Source organism: Sarcophilus harrisii, chromosome 2 (genome assembly GCF_902635505.1).
Source record: "Sarcophilus harrisii chromosome 2, mSarHar1.11, whole genome shotgun sequence".
NCBI lineage: Eukaryota > Metazoa > Chordata > Mammalia > Dasyuromorphia > Dasyuridae > Sarcophilus > Sarcophilus harrisii.
Genome location: NC_045427.1, coordinates 566,267,148 through 566,291,178, shown reverse-complemented (window position 1 = coordinate 566,291,178; position 24,031 = coordinate 566,267,148). Strand labels below are relative to the sequence as shown.

Below are 24,031 nucleotides of genomic sequence, written 5' to 3'. Positions count from 1 at the left end.
ACAGGATGAAGTCATTTCCTGAAGATACTAAGAGAAAAATACTCTGTACTTGAGGGAGAATAAAACGAAACCAAAGCAATAAGACATACACATGTAACATTTTCAAAGGCTGCTGCTAAGTGAACACATTAGTGCTAATATTAGCATTATCCACCGAGACAGAAAACAAAGCAGCATTAATACTGCTACTGGGCTTATTAAATCCTAAAAGAGATTTAAAGACTAAAAGAAAGGATCCTCAGATACAAAATTACTTATGGCAGCACTTTTTTGTTTATTACGGTTGTTCAATAAAATAGAAAATAAGACGGTGCCCATCAGTTAGGGAACAGCTAAATAAATTATATTATTTGAATATTATGGAGTAATATTTTTCTATAAGAAATCATAAAAGGGATGGATTCCAAGAAACATGAAAAGACATGTATGAATTAATAGAGAAGGAAATGATCAGGAGAATAATTTGTACATTAACCACAATCCTGTAAAGAAAAACAATTTTCAAAGATTTAAGAAATCCGATTAATATACTGACAAAATATGATTCTGAGGGCTGATTATGAAACATTCTATCTACCTCCTGACAGAAAGAAGAAAGAATCAAGATGCAGAATGAGATATATTTTTTCAGACATATGTCTATTTATTTTGCTGATTTACCTTATTTGTCACAAGAGCACTTTATTTATATTGGGGAGAAAGGATATAAGGGGAAGAATATTATTGTTATGCCCCCCCAAATAAAAATAAAACAAAAGATGGTTATTAAAGCATTGAAATGATTTCTTTTAATTAAAAAAGAAAATTTAATTTTAAAAAAGGATATGACAGTAGAAAGTTAAGGGGGAGACATAAGTAGTAGAGCTTTGAAATAAACTGAAATCATTATGTGTTTTAAAAGACAAGTTATATTAAATAGAACTTTATCTCAAATATAATCTTTTTTCTTTTTATTGTATATTGTATATAGAAATGTTTATGTTAGTGGAGTTTGTCAAGTTCAGGAAATGAAACATAAAAATTATTTTAAAAAATAAAACAAAGGCAGAATTTTAGGATTTGCTATCTGGAAATATGTTTATATTATTCCCTTGGTTACAGAATTTTAGATATAATAGAGACTTTAGGGATCATCTAATTTAATCATCATTTATGTTGTAGATCATATAAATGGGATTCAGAGAGAAGTAACTTTGACCAAATTTACATAATTAGTTAGATTGGACCTAAAACTCAGATTTCTTGATATTAAAATTCTGGTCTTTTTTCACTAATGCTCAAAAGGCATAACAATAAATGTTCTCAAAAAAAATTCTAAGAAATACAGTCTTCAGATAGGTCATGACATAATGACTTAAGCTAGACAGCCAATCTCTTCTTAGAGAGAGCTCCCAGGACTAACCTTGATGTTAACCTCATGTAACTTCCCCATCCTCCACTTTTTTCTACAACTTGTCTCCCCTTTTCATTTTCTCCTGCACTCCTCCCTTTAGCTCTTTATCTAATTCAACTCTCTCTTTATCGATGAGGAAGAGAAGGGTGGGAAGGAAAGAAATAAAGTTTTATGTAGTGCTTACTATGTGCCACAGGCTGTGCTAAGTATTTTTTACCAACATCTCATTTGATCCCTTCAACATCACCGTGGGGTAGATGCTATTGTTATGTACTTTTTCACAGTTAAGGAAACTGTGGCAAACACATTAAATGACTTGCCAAGATCCCTGAGCTGGTTAGACTGAGACTAGAAAAATTAGTTTCCGTCCCTTGATGTTCAAGCCCTTGATTTTTCCACTAATTGTTAAAAGCCCCACCCCCCCAAAAAAAAAGTTGCAAAAAAGTCTCCCAAATAGGAAATCAATTTGACTGCCAGAATTTTTGCTCCTTACCAAAAACAGTTCCATCTTTCAACTGCAAGTTCTTTCTACTATTTCAAGGAAGAGGTTGAGAGCTGGAAACTGGGTCAGGACTCAGAGAAAAAAGAAGGGGGAAGGAAAGTGAAGAAAAAGTTGAAGTGGTCAAGAAGGGGGAATGAGTTAGGACTCCAGGCTTCAGCCATATTGGGACCAATACCATCTTTTCCCTAACTTAAACTCAACTCCTTTTTGCGTTCCAGAGTAGGTGCTTAATAAATGCTTATTCCCTCCCCCGTCTTCACTGAGAAGGTCCGTAAGTGGGTGGCTGGCCTTACTTACAGAGGGAACTTTAATCTTTCCTCACTGTTTACAGCATCCTCTAGTGGCTGCCTGAAAATCTGAAGTAATGACAAGGGCCCAGCAATTTTCCAGAAAAACACTCCCCAGATCCCCAAGGTCAAAGAATTCTGTTTGGTGATACCCTCCTGTACTAGAAGATGATTTTCTTGGATTAAAAAAATCCTTTTTTTTCCTGCTCTCAAATAAAGGATAGTTTTCTCACTCATTAAGCTCAAAAGCCATGATGATGTTTGGGTGAGATTGAATGGGGAAAAAGAATAGACTTGATAGCTACTTTCCTGAGTTAATGAAAGCTGAATAAGATAAAATGCCCATTTAATTTCTTCCTCCTTCCTGGGGGTGGACTGTCGGTAGAAATGTTTTAATTGTTTTTTTTTTTCAAAGACAGGATAGTATATAGTTAAAAAAAAATGAGTTGAAAGCAAGAAATCTGATCCCAAATGTGTGCTTCCCAGTCATGAGACCCTATGCAGATCACTTCAATTTTCAAAGCCTCCTTCCTCTGTAAAACAAGATAATAACACCTTTTTTGCCTAAATTTTGGGGTCATGATAAACATCCAAAGAAATGATGAAAGTAAAAATGCCTTAAGATAAACATGTGATATGATATGTTAGTAATTTTTCATAAAGGGGAGGATGAGACTGGTGGATCATTTGAGCTCAGAAATTCTGAGTTGCAATAGGGCTAAAGCCATCAGATGTTTGCAATAAACCCAGCACAATTATGGTAAGCCCCTGAGACCTGAGGGTTACTAGGTTGCCTAAAAGGCAAAAACAAGATAAGGTGAGAAACAGAGTGTGCCAAAGCTTCCCTGCCAATCAGTACTGGGATCTAGCCAGAGAGTGCCTCTGGCACTTCCAGCCTGGCTGACCTGTGGAGATCTCAATTGAAAAAAATACCACACACAATCAAATAAATGCGACATGGTAGAGGTAAAAGAAATGAATGGGATAAGAGATCATACTACAGATCATCTGGATCACAAGAACAATTAGATAAAGAGTTTAGTAAACATATCACAAATGTTGTCCTGAAACATGAAGGAGAAAAAATGAGGCACTGAAGCTATCTGTACTTTTATTGGGATTAACTTTCAGCCAAAAGCTGAGCAGCTGATAATTTTGAATTTGCCTTATCATTTTAGTTCTTTAAAAAAATAAAAAGAAAATAAGCAGGGAAATTGCTACTCTGGACTTAATAGAAGATAGAAACTATTTGTTGAAGTATAAATAATGAACTCTTTGGGGACAAGTGACCACTTCTTTTTAGAACTTTGGATAGAGGAAGAGAAAGCCAAATATAGGCATGTTAGATTTTAGGAATGGATTGCAAAGATTTTTAGAGAAAGGACAGATAGAATTCAATAGCCTAAAATGTAGTGGACAGAGTGCTGTCATAAAGATTCATCTTCCTGAGTTCAAACCTGACCTGAGACATTTAGTAGATGTGTATGTGTGATCTTGGACAAGTCAAATAACAATTTTGCCTCAGTTTTTCTATCTTTAAAATGAATTGGAGAAGGAAATGGCAAACTACTCTAATATCTTTCCCAAGAAAACTCCAAGTGGGTCACAACTACCTGAATAACAATGACTTAAAATACTTTAAGGTAAATCGATTCAAGAAAGATTGAAACTTATCAACAAAGAAATTCTAAAGAAAAGGGAGAGAAAAAATTTTGAACTGGCTTCTTAGGGAGCTCATCACTCACCTCAGATTTTTCAAAAGAAGGAGCTATAGAAAGTTGAGGACAAATATAAAAGAGGAACATGGTCCTCAAATAGATCTTTAAAGTTCAGAATGAAATCATAATCAAATGAGACTAGTAGTGATTGCTAAGGAGAATAAAAAAAGAGCAAGGATCCACTCATTTATGAAGGATGAAACTATGATAATCAACAGTGAGATAACTACTCAACTCAACTCACATTCTCTCTATCTGTCTATCTGTTTGTCTCTTTCTCCTGCCCCCACATTCCAGGAAAATTATCTGTAGACTGAGAAACATAGAAGAAATATTTTATTTGAAAACTATGATAAATTAAAAGAAAAGACAAATACAAAGTATCTTCAATGAGTTTAAGTCACCAGTCCCAAAAGAGTTTAAATCCTACATATTTGTGATTATTAAGATGCTGCTGGTAATATGTCAAAGAACTTGGAGAACTATAGATATCCTTGAATAGAAAAAAAAGCTACTTTTGTAGACCAGTAAGCTTGTCCTTAATTTCTGATGAAATTCTAGAATTTATTATTAAATAGGTGGTTTATAGTATTTCAAAAAAGAACAGAGATCAACAAAATGGTTTCAACAAGAAGAGTTCATGCCAGATCATTTCTAATTTTTGACAGAATTATGAGGTGAAGAGAATGCTGTGGATAGAGCATATTTATATTTCAGCAAAGCATGTGACAAAAATCAATCAATATCTTTTTGGACAAGAAAGGGAGAAGTGGAGGATGATATATGAGGAGATGGGTTAAATTATAGATTCAGGCCTATAGGAATGTTCACAACCAAAAGATAGTCACCAATGGCATCATGTCAACTTGGAGAGATGTCTTTAGTTGAATACTAATGAAATATCTTAGAGTGCTGTTCAATATTTTAATTGATAAATTAGATAAAGGCAAAATGGCATTCTTGTCAAATATGCAGGTGAGATAGAGTTGGGAGGGAAAGTTAACAAAATAAGTGAGAGTCAGGATATTTTGACAAGTTAGAATAATGGGCTTAAAATAATAATATAGAATTTATAGGGATAAGGGAGAAGTTATATCCTGAGGTTCAAAAAAATCAACTTCACAAGTACAGGATGGGGAAGGTGTGGCTAGAAAATATTTCCTGTGAAAAATATGAAGGTTTTCATAGAGAACAAGCTTAATAGAAATCAATGATATGGTAACTGAAAAACCAAATGCTACCTTAGATTTCATTGAGGAAAGTGATACCTCTACTGTATTCTGCTCTGATTACACCCAATAGGAACCCTATGTTCCATTCTGGAAGTCAAATTTTAGGCTGTTGACAAGCTAGAGTATATCCAGAAGGGAATAGTCATAATGATGAAATGATTACAGATTATGACAGATGTGAATCACTTAACAGAGTTGGGATATTTTGGCTGGAGAAGACCAAGGTTAAAAGATATCTGTCTTCAAATATATTAAATGATGTCATGCGGAAAAAATTAAACTTGGTTTGCTTGACCTCAAAGGACAGAATTAGGACCAAGATATAGAAGTTTCAGAGAGACATTTTTCAGCTTGATGGATGTGAGGAAAAACTTCCTAATAGAACTTTCCAAAGGTAGAATGGGGGAAAGAACATGTAGGACAGGAATGAGTCTCCCCATTTCCATACTGAAGATTTCCATATTGAATCTAGAGAAAAACGTGTCAGAGAAGATATCAAAGTGATTCTTGGACTTGATGGTCTCTGAGATTCATTCCGTCTTTGAAGTTGTGTTGAAGTAATTATTTGCCCTCCAAAGCCTTTCTTGACTCCTCATATAGCTAAAGCATGGCCAGGAGAAATCTGATAGAGAGGAGAGACTTTTGAGAAAAGAGAGAATCATAAGCACTGTTTGACCTTTATTTTATGACCCAGGGAATGCTGAATCTCTTAATCATGTTGCTAAAGGTCAAAAAAGACAGATGATTTTGAAACTCTTCCTGGCCCAGGGAATGAGAAGATGTTATACTTACCAGCTACAAAGCTACACAATATAAAATTATAAGCAGCATAAAAATTCAATTGTGCTTATTCTAAGACATAATAGTGAGAGATTCACATAAGACTTTGACAGAATAATCACCTAAAGGGTACTGGCTCTAAGGAAATGCAGATAGATGGAGTTTGAAATGCTTGGAGGCTTTATCCCCACACTAAGTCGTTGAGGACTTAGGCCCAGTCCTGGCTCTGCTCATTTGGCCCTATTATCTGGGATAGACTATATAAGCCTTACTTTATCCACATACAGAATGAAGATAAATGTCATATAGCTACCTATGACCTGGAGACCCAGCAAGGGTGTACTTGCAAAAAGCTGGAGAGGTATTGTTGCAAGGCTCCAAGGTGCTTTGCATACTTTACAAAAGCTACACAAATGTCATTTATTATTACTAAGGCCACAGGGTAGCACAAAGCACCTCAGAAATGGATGCTCTCATAATCTCCTCATTCTTTCTATTGCTGTTTTCCTATCTCTGCATTTAATTTATACTGCTTCCCTTCCTGGAATGCTTTCATCTTCTAAGCCACCCAGTCAAATCTTCCCCAGTCTTCCAGGCCCTGCTCAAATCCCTCCCCTTTCGTGAAACCTCCCCATCCTACTACAAGCCATTGGGATTCTTCCCTTCTCTGAACTCAGAATAATCTTATTGGTTGAATTATCCTAGATTTCCGTCTTATCTCTCCAATTTTACTGGAAACTACTAAGAATTTGTTATACCTATTTATTTATTTGTTTGTTGTGGATTTTTTTCAATTAACAAATATCATTTATTCTCTTCTTTCCCCTGACCCAGCCACAGGAAAAAAACAAACAAAAACAAAACCCTTGTAACAAATATGCATAGTCACACAAAATAAATTCCCACACTGACCTTGCCCAAGAATGTATGACTCATTTCGTATCTCATGTCATAGAGGCAACAAGGTGGCACAGTAGATAAAATCCTAATTTTAGAGTTAGAAAGGTCAGACTTCAAAACCCACTTGTATTCTCACTATCTGGTGGCCTTATATAAGTCAATGAACCTTTTAGCCTTACTTTCCTATCTGTAAAATGGGCATGATAATGACATCTTAAAGTGTTAGATTAATTAGAAAATGTGGTAATCTTCAGAACTATAGCTTCTTATTCTTTTGTGCCCCATTCACACTGTCTATTATAATAATAGTTAGCAGTTACTGAGTGTTTACTTTGTACCAGGCACTGTGCTAACTAAGCACATCACAATTATATAATGATGTTGATGATGAAATCATAATAACTGATATTATACAGCACTTACCATGTATTGGATTAAGTGCTTTATAAATATTATCTCATTTGATCCTCATAACAACTCTGGGAAGTAGGTGCTACTATTATTCCCATTTCACAGATAATAAAATTGAGGGAGAGAGATTAAGTTACATTGTTCAAGGTCACACAGCTAGTAAATGACAGAGATTAAATTTGAACTTAGATCTTTCTGATTCCAAATTCATCTCTATCAACTGTGCCATGAAGTTCTGAACACTGGGCTCAGTATCTATATGAACTCAGGAAAATCATTTCCCCTTCTTAGGACTGCTTCCTCTCCTGAAAAAAATTGTAGAAGGCAAGGGAAGATTTTAGACCTGATCACATCCAATGCCCTTCTTAGTTATCACATTCTGGAATTCTCTCTCAATTATTCTAAATATAGATGACTGACTAGATAATCAGATGTTTTCAAGAGTTTCTCAATTATCTTGGCTTAGAAAAGGGGATGATGTGCTAAAAGTTTGCCTAGAATCCCTAGCTCCCAATCCTTGCCAAAAGAGCACCTTTCTCCATTGCCCTAGCTTTGATGTGTCTGTGCTCTGCAAAGCAAGCCATTTAATTCTCGGTTTTCTGTTCTGATAAGTGAAAGGAGATGGAATTGGCAAACCACTCCAATATTTTTACTAAGAAAACCCCAAATGGGATCATGGAGAGTCCAATATGACTGAACAACAATAGCACTGCTGTTGTTCTTCAGAGCTTCCTTGTAGTAGACATAAGGTTCTGGAAACCCACAGATCCTTATACTTAAAGTAGTTGGTCAATAAATGCTTATAATAAGCACTTATGTATCTGGAACTGAGCTAACTAAGCACTTCACAATTATATAATGATGAGGATCAGCTTTCTGAAATAGCTAAATATCCCAGTCCTATTCTGCACAACTTTAATTTCAAATTATTCCTTCATAGAGGAAGAGAAACACACTTCAGAATGCCTTTTATCTTCTCTATCCCCTTTTCTCACATTCATTGAAGGCATTTGTTGGGCCTCTTATACATCATCCCAGGCTAGGTAGGTACTGAGAGTGGGACAAAGAATGGAGAAGACCTTGCTTCCTGATCTCAAAAGCTTTACAATCTCAGAGAAGCCATAATACATATTTGTGAATAATTATAATACATGAAAAATATATGAGAAGTCAACCAACAATCAATGAACAAGCATTTATTAAGGGCCCTTTATATGGCAAATACCATGCCAGGTACAGGAGATACAAAGGCAAAAATGAAATATTCTGCCCTCAAGGAACTTACACTCTATAAGAAGAGATAATATGTATACACATAAATAGATATAAAATATATATGTATATATATACATATATATATATATGTATATATATACACAATAAATTTTTTAAATGATTTTTTTGGAGGTGGCCCTAGCAGCTGGAATCAGCAGAAGCCTCAGGTAGAGGGAGGGATTTCAACAGAGTTTAGTTTTGGAAAATACTAAGAATTTCAAGAGAAGAGGAAAGATTGTACTTCAAGCATAGGAGTAAAGAGAGAGGGAAATAAACATCCTATGCAAAAGCAGGAAGATGGGGCATGGGATGTTATATATGAGAAGTAGCAAGAAGGATAATATAGTTGGACCACAGAGTACAGAACAGAGTACAGAATTATATAATTCTGAAAAGGTACACTGGATATGTGATTAGGATAATTGGTTATGGCTGTGTTGTGAAAGATATTCAATACCAAACAGAGGAATTTGATCTTAGATGAAATGGGGAACCAATGGGGTTTGGTCATCAGAGGAGTGACATGGTCATCCCCGTGCTTTAAGGATATTATTTTGCCAGTTGTGCAGAGGATCAGTTAGAGAGAGAAAAACTTGATTATTTCTCATCTCCTTTCCTTTCCTTCTTGAAGTCATTGGCTAAGAGAACAGATTAACAACAGGAAAATGAAACCAAAACCCAATTGCTTTTGGGGAGTCCTGGTGGGAAAGGGTCTCTCCTGTAGGACCATTCTTTTCTTTTTTTATTGTAGCTTTTTATTTACAAGATATATGCATGGTAATTTTTCAGCATTGACAATTGCAAAACCTTTTGTTCCAATTTTTCCCCTCCTTTCCCCCACCCCCTCCCCGAGATGGCTGGTTGACCAATACATGTTAAATATGTTAAAGTATAAGTTAAATACAATATAGTATACATGTCCATCCTGTAGGGCCATTCTAAGTTATTTATAGGGTCCCTTGAAATGGTAGGATGCAAAAATATGTGCAAATGAAGAACATGATCATTTTTACTGACTCCCAGAAAAAGGTCTTGGATGACATATCTAAAGACCTGCTTGTGTATAATGAGCTATCAGCAAGGGCTACACTTGACCTGTCAGAAATAGAGGGCCTGGGTTTTTTGGGAAAATTTTACAAACGCCTGACCCTGAGGTCTCACCCAGGAAGACAGTGCCTAAAGACTTTGTATTTTAATGATGATAACTGTGGTTATTAGTGTTAATTAGAATTCCCGTGAGAATTCCGTGGAGAAATTCAATTCCAATCATCTGGGGGTAGATCTCAAGAGAATAGGAGCTTCTGCCAAGTTTGGCTAAATAGAAAAGGTCTTTCCTTATCTGAAATGAAAAAGTTTTCTTTAATCAGAGGAATATCCAGGGGTCTGCTTAAAGGAAAACTGCTGGCAAAGGAATTTTGTATCTAATGTTGGAAAGTGGTTGATCCATTGCTTAACTTGCAAATGTAGATGTGTCAGCATGCTGGCACTAGACAGACAAATATGTCTTTGCCTTTTGTCTTTAACCCCTCAGGCAGATCTGAAAGTCTGCAGCTGGGATGTCCTGGATGCACCTCTGTGACTGATTATGCAAAAACTTTCTCTCTCACTCTGATAAAGTCATTGAAGCTAAGTAATATCCATGGGGTCAGTGACAGGTCTAAGGCAAGGAAGGCCAGGCAGGAAAATGGAAGAGAAAGGGAGTAGAAGCCTAAGAAGGGAAAGTGTAGGGGGAAAGAAAGGAGAGAAAAAAGAAAGAAAGAAACATATTTGGTAGCAAAGAATAACACCGAGTGGGTCTCCTTAGCCAAGGTATGGTAATAGTACAAAAAAGCAAGAACCCTCTATTTCCTTCTTTACCTTTAATTGCAGTTCTTTGTACCTCTTGGACATCCGAATGAGCAATTTCTCACCATTAATTACAGCAGACTTCTCTTGGTAATATTGGACCATTGCCTGGGCAGCTTCAGTGTAAGCCATTTCCAGAAAAGCCTATACCAAAAAAAAAGAAAGATAGTTATTGCACTCATGTTTTAGCACTCTTTATTTGTTATTAGGAAGATCAATCGTGGCCCCCAACCAACGGGATTTCACTATTGTGGAATCAAAAGCACCTTGTTTTAAGATAGTCATAAGATATACATACATAAGATAGTTAAGTAAAATCATTACTTACTTGAGTTCCATAGTAGAAAGAGCCCTGCATTTGGAATCAAGGAATATAGGTTTGACTCCCATCTTTCCTACCTTACAATCTGGATCTCACCTTACTCTCTTGCAATGTGAGGCTGGATTACATGACTTTTAAGGTCCCTTCTAGCATAAAATACTTGTGCCTTTACACTAGCTGTTTCCCAAGCTTGGAAAGCTCTTCTTCAATTCTACCTCTTAGCTTCCTGGCCTTTCTTTAAGATTCAACTCAAAGCTCATTTTCTATAGAAGACTTTTCCCAGGCTCCCCACTTCCATTCCTAGTGACTTACATTCTGAGATTACCTTCCATCTACTCTGCCTATATCGTGGATGTATCCACTTATTTACATGTTGTCTTCCCTATTACAATGTAAGTTTTCTGAGATCACAGACTTTTTGTGAGCTTTTTTGAATCCTCAGTGTATAGCACAGTACCTGAGCACAAGGAAAGGGCTTAATAAATGTTTATTGACTGACCAATATGATTTTATGGAAGTTTATAATAAAGAAACATGCTAGAGAAAGCACTGCACTTTTTCAAGGAAATAATCCTGCCTGTGATGCTTATAATAGCATCATAGGTTTAGAGCTAAAAAGAATATAGAAACCACCCAGCCCAAGCACTCAATTTATAAAGAAATCGAGAGACTTGGAACACATGGCTCTTTCTGCCCACCTTAGCTATATAATTGTAGACAAGTCACTAAACCTATGTCCAATGCTTTAAAAACTTGAAAGTGTTGTATGAACATCAGCTATCATTAAGTTCCCAGCATGTTTAATCTTACATAGGTATAATTATTTTGGGCAACATAATAAAAAAGTGATTCTCCTATGATCAAGCCTATCAATACATTTTTTTCCTGATCATCTGCTTTATGCTAGGCACTAAATATTTCATATTATTAGTGATGGTGATGCCAGATGTAGGTGTCTAGAGATAGAATTATAAGCCAGTATTATCTGAATCCTGAATCCTGTGGATGTAGAAATCACAGAATTTTAAAATGTTATACCTGGAAGGGATCTTGAAAATAATGCTAAATAATCTTTTCTTTTGACTAATGAGAAAACTTAGCACCAGAGAAGGAAAATGACTACTGTACCAAAATCACAAATGAGATAGTAATCCATTTCCTCGATTTAGAACTTTTTTTTTTTTTTTGAGGCAATTGGGGTTAAGTGACTTGCCCAGGATCACACAGCTAGGAAGTACTGAATGTCTGAGACCAGATTTGAACTCAAGTCCTTCCTGACTTCAGAGCTGGTGCTCTATCCACTGCACAACCTAGCTGTCCTAGAACTCATTTCTTCTGAATTCAGGCTTGAAATGCACTTGCCTAAAATTATATAACACATGCAAAGCCTAGAGATATGTTTCTTGTGTCAAGAAGAAAGAAAACTGTTTTGATGACCAACTTCCCATTTTCTTCTCTCTTTAACTCCTCTAATAAAATATTATGAGTGTGTGGGGGTAGGGATAAAAACATTTCTTATGAGAATCTGTTTAACTGGTTTTTCTGATTGATAGGTTTGCCCAGTTTAACTTGTTTGTTTATGCCAACAATTAAAAAAGAATAAATTAAATTGAATTTTTTATTAAATTGAGTGAATACACTCAATCCTACTTCCTATTTTGGTTAAATAGAAAAAAGCATAGGTGACTAGGAAGCTCCAAAAGTGAGCACCTGATCTAAACTTAAAGCCTTTCTTATACCTTTGAGTTGAATATTTTGTAATAAATTGAGGGGGAATTTTACATGAAATCCTTTTTTAAAAATTAAATTTCTTATTAGCTATCTTCTCTGTTCTAACTCAGCCCAGCAGACTAAAAAGGATTATGTAGTTAGGCACCATAGGTTGGATTCCTAGCCTTGCCATACAACTTTCTATGTAATTTTTCTATGTAAATCCTCCAGTAGTGGTTATATATTTTAGGATGAGCAAAATAAATGGAAGAAAACTTGTGACTAAGTTGCCAAATTTTATCAGGAACTGTGATGAGGAAAAAGAATCATGACCAGTTAGGAATCATCTTAGAGAAAAGACTTTTTCTTATGTACCTTGGTTCAAAGTTAAAAGCAAAATTTTTTTGACTACTATAAGAGAATTAATACTGCTTTTCATCTTTGGAAATGGGGCTAAAAATTAATTCCCCAGAATATTAGACACCTCAGGAAATATAAGCTCATTCACTGGTTCTGCTTCTCCTGAGTAAGGGAGAATAATAATATATTCTTTAATATTTTCATACTCATTCCTGTGCTGGCTTGAGGCTGTTAGAAGAGTTAGGTGACAGAAAGGAAAGTTGAAAGCTATCATAAAGGACTAGTTGATAAAAACCTATTCTCAGCCAACTCTAAATTCAGTCTAACACATTCAAGGAGTTGATATGGAATGTAGTATTAGCTCTGTGTATGGGGCTCCTAGGGCCAAGGTCATGGTCTTTATTTTCATTATGGGCTTATTAGCATTTCTCTATTCACCAGTCACAAACCCTACCTCTGGCTCCAGTCACTGGAGACTCAGTAAAAAAAAAGAAAGAAAGAGAGAGAGAGAGAGAGAGAGAGAGAGAGAGAGAGAGAGAGAGAGAGAGAGAACAGCATAAAGAAATGTAAATTATGCTGCAAGTAAAAATCTCAACTACTGGAGGTTAACTTTAAGTGAATTGTCAACTGGTAGTGGTCAGCTCCATATATGGAAGGCAGTACTTTTTAGGTAATGACACTCTTATTTATATACAATTCATGCAACTTTTTCTACTTTTATAGCAGATTTCATATATTCCAATGCAAAAAGTACAGACCATAGCTGTAAGGAAAAGGAAAGAAAAACATACCTGATTGGTGGACTTCATGAGAATATAATTGGTTACTTTTCCAAAGGGTAGGCCCAAATTAATGACATCATTCTCAGTGCAGCTTCCTTCAGGGAGATTGCAGATGTGTACCACTCGGCCAGCTGTGCTTTTCCTCTGTGAAAACTGATGGGAACAAACAGCAGTGCTGGTCTTCAAAAAATACCTCATTCACTCATTCAGTCATTCATTCTTTCAGTCAGTCAACAAACAATGAAATTCCTGTCATTTACAAAGCCCTATGGAGCACATAGACTAGTAGAGGATGCAAAATAAATAAATAAACAAACAAATAAATAAATAAATTCAAAACAAATTACAGGTGTCCAGAGCATAAACACATCATTATGAAAGCTCTGAGAAAGGGAATGAATCACTTTTGATTTTAAATATCAGTGAAAGCTTCAAGGGACAGGGTATATTTGATCTAAACCTCTCTCAGGACTAAAGACCTACAAGCTCAAGTAATATAGTGAAATCATATATATTTTTTGTGCAGTGAATAAATGAAGAAAAGGAATCCATTCAACATGAGCCCTTTCCTGGACATTAGAATAGAATTTCTCATGCTAACAAATTCCAGTAAATTGAATTCAATAAACACTTGGTAAATAGTTACGGGCAAGATACTATTCTGAAATACTGGGGATAAAAAGGCAATAAACTACAAAAGCCCTGATTGTCCTTAAGCACTTTACATTCTATTAAGAGAATGTATGACTTATATTCATGCAGAGAAGTATAATACAAAGTAGTATGTGTTTGGTACTAAGGAGAGAGCTAGATAAAGTGTTTATAAAAATTTGAGGAGAAAATACTTTTACACTTGGGAATTAGAGGAACTTTCACAGATAGGTTAGCACCTAAATGATGCCTTTAAAGAAAGGAGTTATAAAAAACAAAGATAAGAAAGATGTACATTCCTGGCATTGATACATGAAGCATGGAAATGGGAGGTGCCATTTAAGTTCAAGGAAATACCAGTAGTCCAATTTTGTATGGAACAAAGAATAATGTCTAGTTTGGCTTCAAGTGGAGCAATGTAAAATAAGACTGGAAAGGCTAGATCACAGATTGCCTTAAATGTCTGACTAAAGCATTTGTGTTTTATCTTCTAGACAATAGGGAGCCAAGTGAAGTACTCTAAGGGAGAGGGTTGACTTTTCTTAGACCGGTACAAGGGTCTAAGGTGGAAAATTGCACCTATGCAATGGAAAGACTGAAAAGTTGGAGAGTCTGGAGCAGGGACACTAATTAGAAGATTCATATAATAGTCCAGATGGGAGAAAATAAGAGACTGAACCATATTGGTGACCGCAGTAATGAGAGAAAGGGATGAATGTAAGAGATCATATGAAAAATATATTCATGAGAACTGGCTATATGGCAGGTGTCAAAGGAGTCAAAGATCTGAAGTTTCAAGGCTGGCTGACTGGAAAATTAATAAAAATAACAAGGATATGCATTAGGTTTACAAAACACATTTACAAATATTATATTATTTTATCTTATCATAACCCTGGGAGGTAGGCAATATTTTTTTCACCATTTTACAGATGAGGAAGCTGAGGCAATAAGAGCTGTAAGTGATTTACTTACAAAGCTAATAAGTATCTGGGATAAGATTTTAACTTGGATCTTTCTGAGTCCTAGTCTAGCATTTTATATATTGTACCACCTTGCTTCCCTTTACAGAATACTCCTAAGACTTTAACTAGAGTAATAATAATAGCTGATATTTATATAGTACATTAAAGTTTGCAAATCTCACTTGAACCTCACAATAATCCTTCAAGATAGGTACTACAAATACTAGCCATATTTTAGAGTTGAGGAAACAGAAGCCCTTGAGGTTGCCTTGTCTGTGGTCCCACATCTAGTAAGGACATAAAAGAAATATAGTTTGATTTCTGGTTTTCCTGATTCCACATCCAGCATGCTACCCACTATGGAATACTAACTCTAAAGTGAGAAGTTAGGTTTTGTACCAGTCCTTTTGAGGTGCTGTTGGGATATACAAGGGGAGATTCCAGGTACAAGTCATGTGGCTAATGTAGCAAATAATGTGGCACCAGCTGACCTGTTCTAGGAGAACACCAAATGCTGGGGTTTGGTCATGTGAAGAATTCACAGTGGCCATTCTCTCTGGCAAAAGTTAGGTTTGTTTAGGAGGAAAGGTTACAGATAAAATGAAGAGACAACAGACATCAGAAATGGTAAATATGAAATACAGTGGGAGGATATATAGTTAGCAAGAAAGGGGTTTTACATGTTTAACATATATTGGATTACTTGACATCTAGGGGAAGGGTGGGGGGAAGGAGGGGAAAAATTTGTAATACAAGGATTTACGATGATCATTGTTGAAAAACTATCCATGCATATGTTTTAAAAATAAAAAGCTTTAATAAAAAATAAAAAAGAAAGGGGCTTTAATAATTAATGATAGAAAGTAGAAAGACAGTAGTAGAACCCACAATTAGCCAGGATAAAGAGGCTGGGGCATGCCCTTAACTGGAGGGTCTAAATCCTTTTTTTTTTTTTTTTTTTTAAATTTAATAGCCTTTTATTTACAGGATATATGCATGGGTAACTTTAGGGTCTAAATCCTAAAAGAGATTTAGAACCCTGAAAGAGTTAATTAGCACTAAGGAGAGATATGGTGGTAGAGGCAGGATTGAGAAGAGAGATTCTATGAAATGGAAGATCAAAGTGGCATGGGGGTGAAGGGAAAGACACCAGGAGTCAGAATGTCATGGTGGACTGATCCAAAGAGGTTCAGTAATGAGCCATGGACAGATCTCATAGGGGAAATTTAACCTCAGGGACATGACTGGGATTTTTTGGCTGGACAAAGCAAGGTGGATGCCCACAACCTTCACAGACAGTGGGCCTCAGGGGTTTGGATTTCTGAAGCTAAACTGATCTCTATCAGAACCTTTTCCCTGCCTGCCCCAGGGAACAATTCCATCAATGCTCCAGATTCTCTGCTAATCACACCCAGCCACTGAGAACCTCATCACAAGCATAGGGAAGAGAAGAGAGTTTTGAAGTCATAGGCACAGTAATTATTATTGAACTCATGGAGGAAGGGGACAGCGTATTGAGAGGAAATTGGATTGTGGGTTAGTCATAGTGGATATACAAACTTCTGGAGGGCAGAAAAATAGCATGAACTAGTGAAGGAGCAGCTAGACAGTCGGGAGGAGAAGTAGGAGAGACCAAAAGCCTGGAGAGGAGACTTCTGAAGTATAGATTGTTGTGGAATGGTCCAGGGAGAGGAACCTCAAAAAAAAAAAAAAAAAAAAAAAAAGGCCCTAGGATTTAAATATCAGAACACTGGTGACATCAGAGAGAAAAATTTCAGTAGAGTGGTAGAGTTTGAAGCCAGATGGAGGGGTATCAAGTGAAAGTGAGGAAGAGGGAAGTGTAAACTACTTTGGGGCAGTGAAGTGGTATAATAGATAGTGACAGCTCTGGAGATAGAAGGACTTGAGTTCAAATCCAACCTCAGACACTTAACCAGCTGTGTGACTGTAGGCAAATCACTTAACCTCTGCCTCAGTTTCTCCACTGGAGAAGGAAATGGAAAAACATTCTAATATCTTTGCCAAGAAAATCCTACTAGTGTCATGAAGAGTCAAACACAACTAAAAATGCCTTAGCAACAACAATAATAACAAATACTAAGGTGGGTGCAGGCTTTAAATTTTTTTTGTTTGTTTTTAAATGGATAAGGAAGACCTGAGCATATTTGTAAATACTGAGAAAAGAGCCAATAGATAGTGCTTGAACATGAGGGAGTAATAGTTTGTGTTTCTTTTATGTACAGCTTATTTTTTGAAGCCTATTAAATTTAACATGAATAGAAGTTGCCCTGCTTCTTAGTGTCCCCTTCTGAAGTTATTTCCAGTCTCTCCTCTGTATTTCTATTGTGTCATTGCTAATTTTTTCTTTCTTTTCTATTTTTTAAATATCCCTTTCACTACACCTTCTGTTCTTTTCCCATAAGCCCCTTGTCCCTGACAGATAAAAGGCTATCCTTGTAATGAACAAATATAGTAGTGCAAAACAAATCCCTGTATTGGCTGTGTCTAAAGAAGCATGGATGGTTCTGGGGACAGATAATATTTGAGATGGCAAGCCACCAGAGGGAATGAGAAGGAATGGATTAGTTGTGGCAGAAAGAAGGGCAAACTCATTTTGGAAGAGGAGCAAAAATCATAGAAAAGTTGTGAGGTGGGGAGGAAGGGAGTTGAGTGAACTTGGGTCAGCTGACCTCAATTGATAAAGTAAAAGAGTATTTATTGAGTAAAATATGAGGATGGCAGCAGGATGGAGGAGGGAGAAGACTATGCTACCATGAAAAGAGCTTTGGATTGAAGTCAGAGGACCTCAAATCAACTCCTAGCCCTGTGTAAGAGTGGACAAATCACTGAATGTTATAGGCCAGAACTCTGAAACAAGGATTCTTACAAGGTGTTAAGTCAGTGGAATTGATAAAGACAATGGTTATCTAGCATGGTGATTAATAATATTCTAAGTTCAGTATGACTGATTTAATCTTACAACAAATAATAATTTCCTAGTGATATAATAATTGGTTTATACTCAGTGTAGAGAATATAAGCTGGGAGCCTCAGCCAGATTCAGAGAGCTAGGAAAGACAAGCAGACTGGAAGCTGAAGCACAAGCCCTTGAACTCAGGTTCATTCATCTCATCTCACACCACCTTGGTGGCAGGGTTATCCTTCTTAGCTTCTCCACTGAAACCAAGACTCTTCAAGGATCCAAGAAAGCTAGCTGGGTCCTAGAAGACAAGATTTTGAAGAAGACAATAAAGGATTTGGACTTTAACACCTGGCTATTCTCATGGTGATTGCTCTACTGAAAAGAAGGCTGCCCAGAGACCTCCAGAAAATCCATCAAGAACATTACAACCGAACTCAGATTCTCATCTGTAAAATGAGGGGTTTCGACTAAGTAACTCTCAGGTACCTTTTGGGTTTAAATCTACAATCCATGAAAAGATATTGTGGGGAATAAAATAGGACACTGTTCACAAGGGGAAAAAAGAACTGCAGTATAACAGGTAGGTTTAGATAATATGAATTTATAGTAGGCTTGGTCCATATAGTTTTATGGTCCAATTAGTCCTTCATTAGAACTTAGTTTTAGAAGTAGGATCTAAGAGAGAAAAATAAAATGGGAGGACATGAGGAGGTGAATCAAGTTGGTTAAGATTTGTACAATTCATGCGTAGGAAGGAAGAATATATGCTTAGGCCCACACATACAAAACAAAGATATTCATAGCTTTCAGAGAACAGAAATTGTAATGCTTAGTATGTATCAGTGGCATAAGAAATATTGAAGCATGAATCTACTCAAGGGCGCTATAAGATAGAAAGACTCAATTCTATAAACAAACGGGTTACAAGAATATGCTTTAAATTTCCATAATCACAACCTTCTATTGCTAAAGTAAAGTCTTACTTCAAACTGGAGTTTAGACCTGGGTTGCCTCTCATATAAATATAATAATGTGTTTGGAGATTTATACAAAATGCTATTACTTGGCAATTCCATTTTGAATACTTTTTATTTCTTCTTTGTACTAGAGACAATTAAATTAAGTGAAGTTTTTGGAGTTCAGTTTTAGATAGAAGGCTAAGTGCCTCACACAGCACCTCTCCCTAAAAGGACTAAAACATCAGTTGCTCTCTCACTGATGACTGCTTCCCCAAAGTGGTGAACATTCTCCGTTATTAAGGAAGTTCCCACAGCAATTGCAGATCTCCCTTAAGTGGAAATGGAGTTTTCTGCATTCTGTGCAGATAGATCTTCAGAGAGGTATGTAACTGAGCTGAGCTAATGACATTAAGAACCCTTCTGAGAAGAATGGGAGTGCCTTTTAAAGAACTCTGGATCTCAGATCTTAATTAGAATGAGCAGTTCAAAGCAAGATGCAAATCAAGTGAGCTTTCCAAGATCAAGTTCAGCAAAGTGGTTTCTCTGTTGGGTTTGGCAAGTTGGGAGTTAGTATATGTCTTTGTGCCCAATTCTTCTATGATCAATATATAATTTCACTTAGACAAAGTTGCTTTCTGCACTATGAATGAAAAAAAAAAACATACCCCCACACGCCAATGATTTTAGCACATCTCTTCTTGCCCCACTAGTGACAAGGGAAACAAACAGTGCTATCAGCTTTGAAGTTTTCTCTACAGCATGAAAGAAAAGTCCGAGTTCTCATTCCCACATTATTAATGCAATCACCGCTGACTAGCTAGGCTGGAATATCCACCTCTCAAAGAATAAATACCTTCTAACATACCATTAAATCAATGAAAAGCAATTAATCACAGGGGCAGAAACTGTCAGGAAAGGGGCCAAAATGAATGCCTGTAAAATTTTTTTTTTTTGAATTTAACAAATATATATTTGAGTACCCTTAGGCAAGTTCTAAAATCCCATTCCTTCTGGAAACTTTCCCAGACTAACCAAAGGAATGGTGATAATGACAGCTTTCTCTAATCTCCTTTGTCTAAACAGGAAATTCCTGTATCCCCTTTTTTGACCACCACCCTAGTTCCACTTAGACACATAATTGTTCCACAATAATGGCAGCAATAATATCACACATTTGCATAGTGTTTTATCTACAATAACCCCAATAGATAGTACAAGCATCACCTCCATTTTATAGATGAGGAAAATGAGATTCAAAAGAAGTCAAATGATTTGTATAAAATTAGTAAATGGCACAACCAGGCCTAAACCCAGGTCTCTTGATTCTATGTGTGAAAATTTCCCCTCACTAATACTATGATGTGTATTATATATGAGTGTGTATATATATATATATATATATGTATGTGTGTGTGTATATTTATACCCACACGCATATATTTGTTCACACATATATATCACCTTTTAATTTACATACCTTATGCATTTTTATGTGACAGGGGATCCTTCTTAGGGATCCCCATAAACAAAATCTTAAGCTTTAAAAAAGCAGGAATTACATTATAATTTTTTTTCACAAAAGGGGATTGTTTTCACAACATCCAGAGCTATTTTATTTGATTAAATGATTTTCCAAAAGTGAATGTGGTATTTACAAAAAACAAAAATTTGAACTATTAGTCACCTATCCCAATTTTTTCAATTTACAGGTGAAAAAAAATGAGTCCCAGAGAAGTGAAATGACTATCACAGCAGCAGATTTTGGACTAGAACTCCAGTATTATTTCCACTACGGTGATATGGTGCCCGATTATTTTCCCTTGGATCACAAATAACTGCCTTCTTTGCTTGATTTTTTCAATCTTGAACTTTGATATTTGTATGCTACTGAGATCAATATAAAACACATGTGTACAGATACATACTAGAACTATATTCTACATTTATTGAGTACTAACCCTAAAGAGATATGCCTTGGGACAGTAAGCAGCGTCTGGTGAGCAATCTAACAATTCTACTAATGATTCATCCACTGAAATTTTCTTTGTGGCTTATTTATGTCATTATTTACAGGTGGCAGAGTACTGGTCCTCACATCTTAATATGTATGGGCTCCACAGAAATACTAGGTTTTAGATACATGGGAGAGTGGGATGTCGAGCTGTCTTTAAAACTCTTCTGCTTGAGAGAGCAGAAATATAACCCCTACCAAATGGAATTATACTGGGTATTAGGACTAGAGAGTCCCTCCTGCTGGTAGAAAGTAGAAGCTCTGGTTTTTACATTGGCAAACCTGATGATACTACTTATTTAAAATTGGATGCTTCATACTGTTTCTAAACTGGTTTCTGAAGTTTCATGTACCTGGTTCCCAGATTATTCAACTTGCCTGCAAACTTTTTATAGATGGGCGGAAAGTAAGGACAACAAACAGACCAGGGCATGCTCTTCCATTGCCTGGCCTGACATGCAGAAAGGGATTAGACTTTGGAGACAGGTTCAAAGAGTTCAATTAAAAGAGCTCATTTACCGTAAATTACTCTAAAAATTTGGCTAAGGCAATGAGCTTCAGGAATCTAGGGAAGGGCTGCTCTTTATCTCTGAAGTGTCAATTCCAGTCTCAACAAATTATTTCACTCCCCTAAATCTGACTACCTTTAGTAGTAGCCTGATTTCATTCTGAATTGGAACCCATATACCTGTGCTAATTTGTACATGGAAATCACCTCACCTTTCTAATGTGTGAACTGAATGACCCCCCAAATTGAAATAAGTTGTTGCCAAATTGAAGTGAGGTCTCCAAGAACTGATATAGTGCTATTTGATGTTTTCTTCAATGGATTAGGTGGAGACAGGGATGGTATTTTGTAAAATTTGCTGATTACATTAAGGAAGAGATAGCTAACACAATGGATGACTGAATTGAGAGCCAAAAAGATCCTGACAGTCTAGAAGGATGTCCATCTAACAAGATGAAACTTAATAAGGATGTGTAAAGTTCTATACTTGGGTTAAAAATAATTCTACAATTTAAGGATGGATGAAGTGTATGGCTAAGTAGCATCTCCTATGGAAAAGATCTAGGGGTCTCAGTACCTGGGAAGTTCAACAAGAGTCAGTAGGATTATATGGAAGTCAAAAAGCTTGGGCTATTTTGGGCTGTACCGAGAGAAATACAGTTCTTTCCCATTTAAATTCCTTCCAAATACTAGGGTTTCTGTTATTCTGGAAGCCTCTTTAAATTATACAACTACCTTATATAGTGTTGAATACAAACATCAATTAAGTTTTTCTTTCTCAACCTTATTCTGAGACTATCATAGAACTACCATCATCATACAATGAATGTGAATTCTAGAGTTTGAGACCTTCTGAAAGATTTCTAACACTCATTCGTATCGATTCGTATCGATGAGGTGGTCTGTTTAGAGGGGCTAAAAGTTGGCTGCAAGTTCTACCATTAATTTGCTCTAATATGCCCACTATTTAGAATCACTAAAAGTTAGAGCCAGAAGGGATAGTAGAGATTGATTAACAATCCCATTGTATTATTTTACAGATCAAGAGAAACTGAAGCTCAAATAAGGGAAATGAGTTGAATAGTAGTCAGTCAGCAGAAAAACTGAAGATCCAACTGAAAGCTTACTTGGTCCTGAGTTGGTCATTCCATTGTATGATGCTTTATGAAAATACAAAGTGAAATGGCCTGAAAAGCAGGCCATTGAGATTTATTTTTACAATGTATATAAACAAGTCAAGGTCTATATTTGAAGCCAAAAGTTCAGAAGGTAGTAAAACAGATATAAAGACATCAGGATAGAATGGAGTAGAAGGACTGACATTAGCACATGCACAATACTACAAACTCATTTTGTTAAATGGACATCCTTTCAGTCTGTCAGGAGTTTTTTGGATCCTGATTCTGTCATCCATTGTATTAGCTATCTCTTCTAAGTTAATGTAATCAACAAATTTTACAGTACTTAGCAAGTGTGGGTAAATGTTTACAACTGACTGAAAAAATAATCATACATATGACAAACTTAAGTTTAATCTACTTTATTCACACTTTTCCCCTTGCTTTCTTAAGTCTAGACAATCAGCAAAATAACAAATCAAGCATTGATTTGTAGCATTTCTAAGATAGAAATGCTTACGCTGGAAACAATAATTGGCTCATGATTGTTCTGAAGTATATACATTTTATCCTTTGGACAACCTCTATGACATCTTTGCAAATCACAACTTTCCTCTGTGCTTTTATATATCTTTATTCATGTGAGTGCTCTAATGCTTAAGGTTCTGGGAAGATAAAACCAATACTAACAACTGTCTAAATGCAGTAGGACCTCAAATGTCCCTGGGTCAGAAGTGCCTCAAGCACTGACACCATGCACTAAATAAACACCATGTAAGCTGTGAAAACCCAAAGGCCATTTTATGGGGACAGACAGCCAGTCACTCTGCATCTACCTCTTGCAGATGCTAGGAAGCTGTTTACAGCCAAAGAGGGCCCAGGCAGCCCTTTCCAGAAACCTGATTACTCTGTTTATGATGATTGCAGAGCCAAGTATAAACTCCCTGCTGTTCTATCCATCAGCAACAGCTTTAGTGAAAGTGAATACTTTCACAAAGGTATAATCATTTCCAAACCCCCACCCCAGCTGGTGAAAGACAAGACTCAAACTGTCTTGTGACCTATGACTACAATCAATTTCACGTAATCCTTCCATACTGCCCAAGACAAAGATGAAAACACAAGACTACCATTTATTCAAAGTTGAGAGATTTTGCCTCCTTATATCAAGCAAGGCAGTTGCTTTTGCAAGGATGGTGGAGACAGGTCTATTTGATTATCACATAATCCAAAGGGAGATTTTAACTGTGATCTATCAGTTTTCCGTGGTCCTACTCAAAAATAGTGAGACTTAATGGTAGCAATTTTTTTTTTTTTGCTCTATAAACAATAATGATTGTCCACTATGGAAATATCAGTTCTATTTTGCTGTTTTTGGT

The 24,031-nt window shown here is 36.2% G+C and overlaps 1 protein-coding gene across 1 annotated transcript in view; it reads right to left on the bottom strand.

Moving 5' to 3' along the window:
* Window positions 1–24,031, bottom strand: part of RBM20 (RNA binding motif protein 20) — a 239,826-nt gene that overhangs the window by 30,908 nt on the left and 184,887 nt on the right. Inside the window, exons 6-7 of the mRNA XM_031955834.1 lie at window positions 13,527–13,670; window positions 10,356–10,487 (exon numbers count right to left, since the gene is read on the bottom strand). Of these exons, the coding sequence (XP_031811694.1) occupies window positions 10,356–10,487; window positions 13,527–13,670 (276 nt within the window). The remainder of the gene's footprint in view (window positions 1–10,355; window positions 10,488–13,526; window positions 13,671–24,031) is intronic.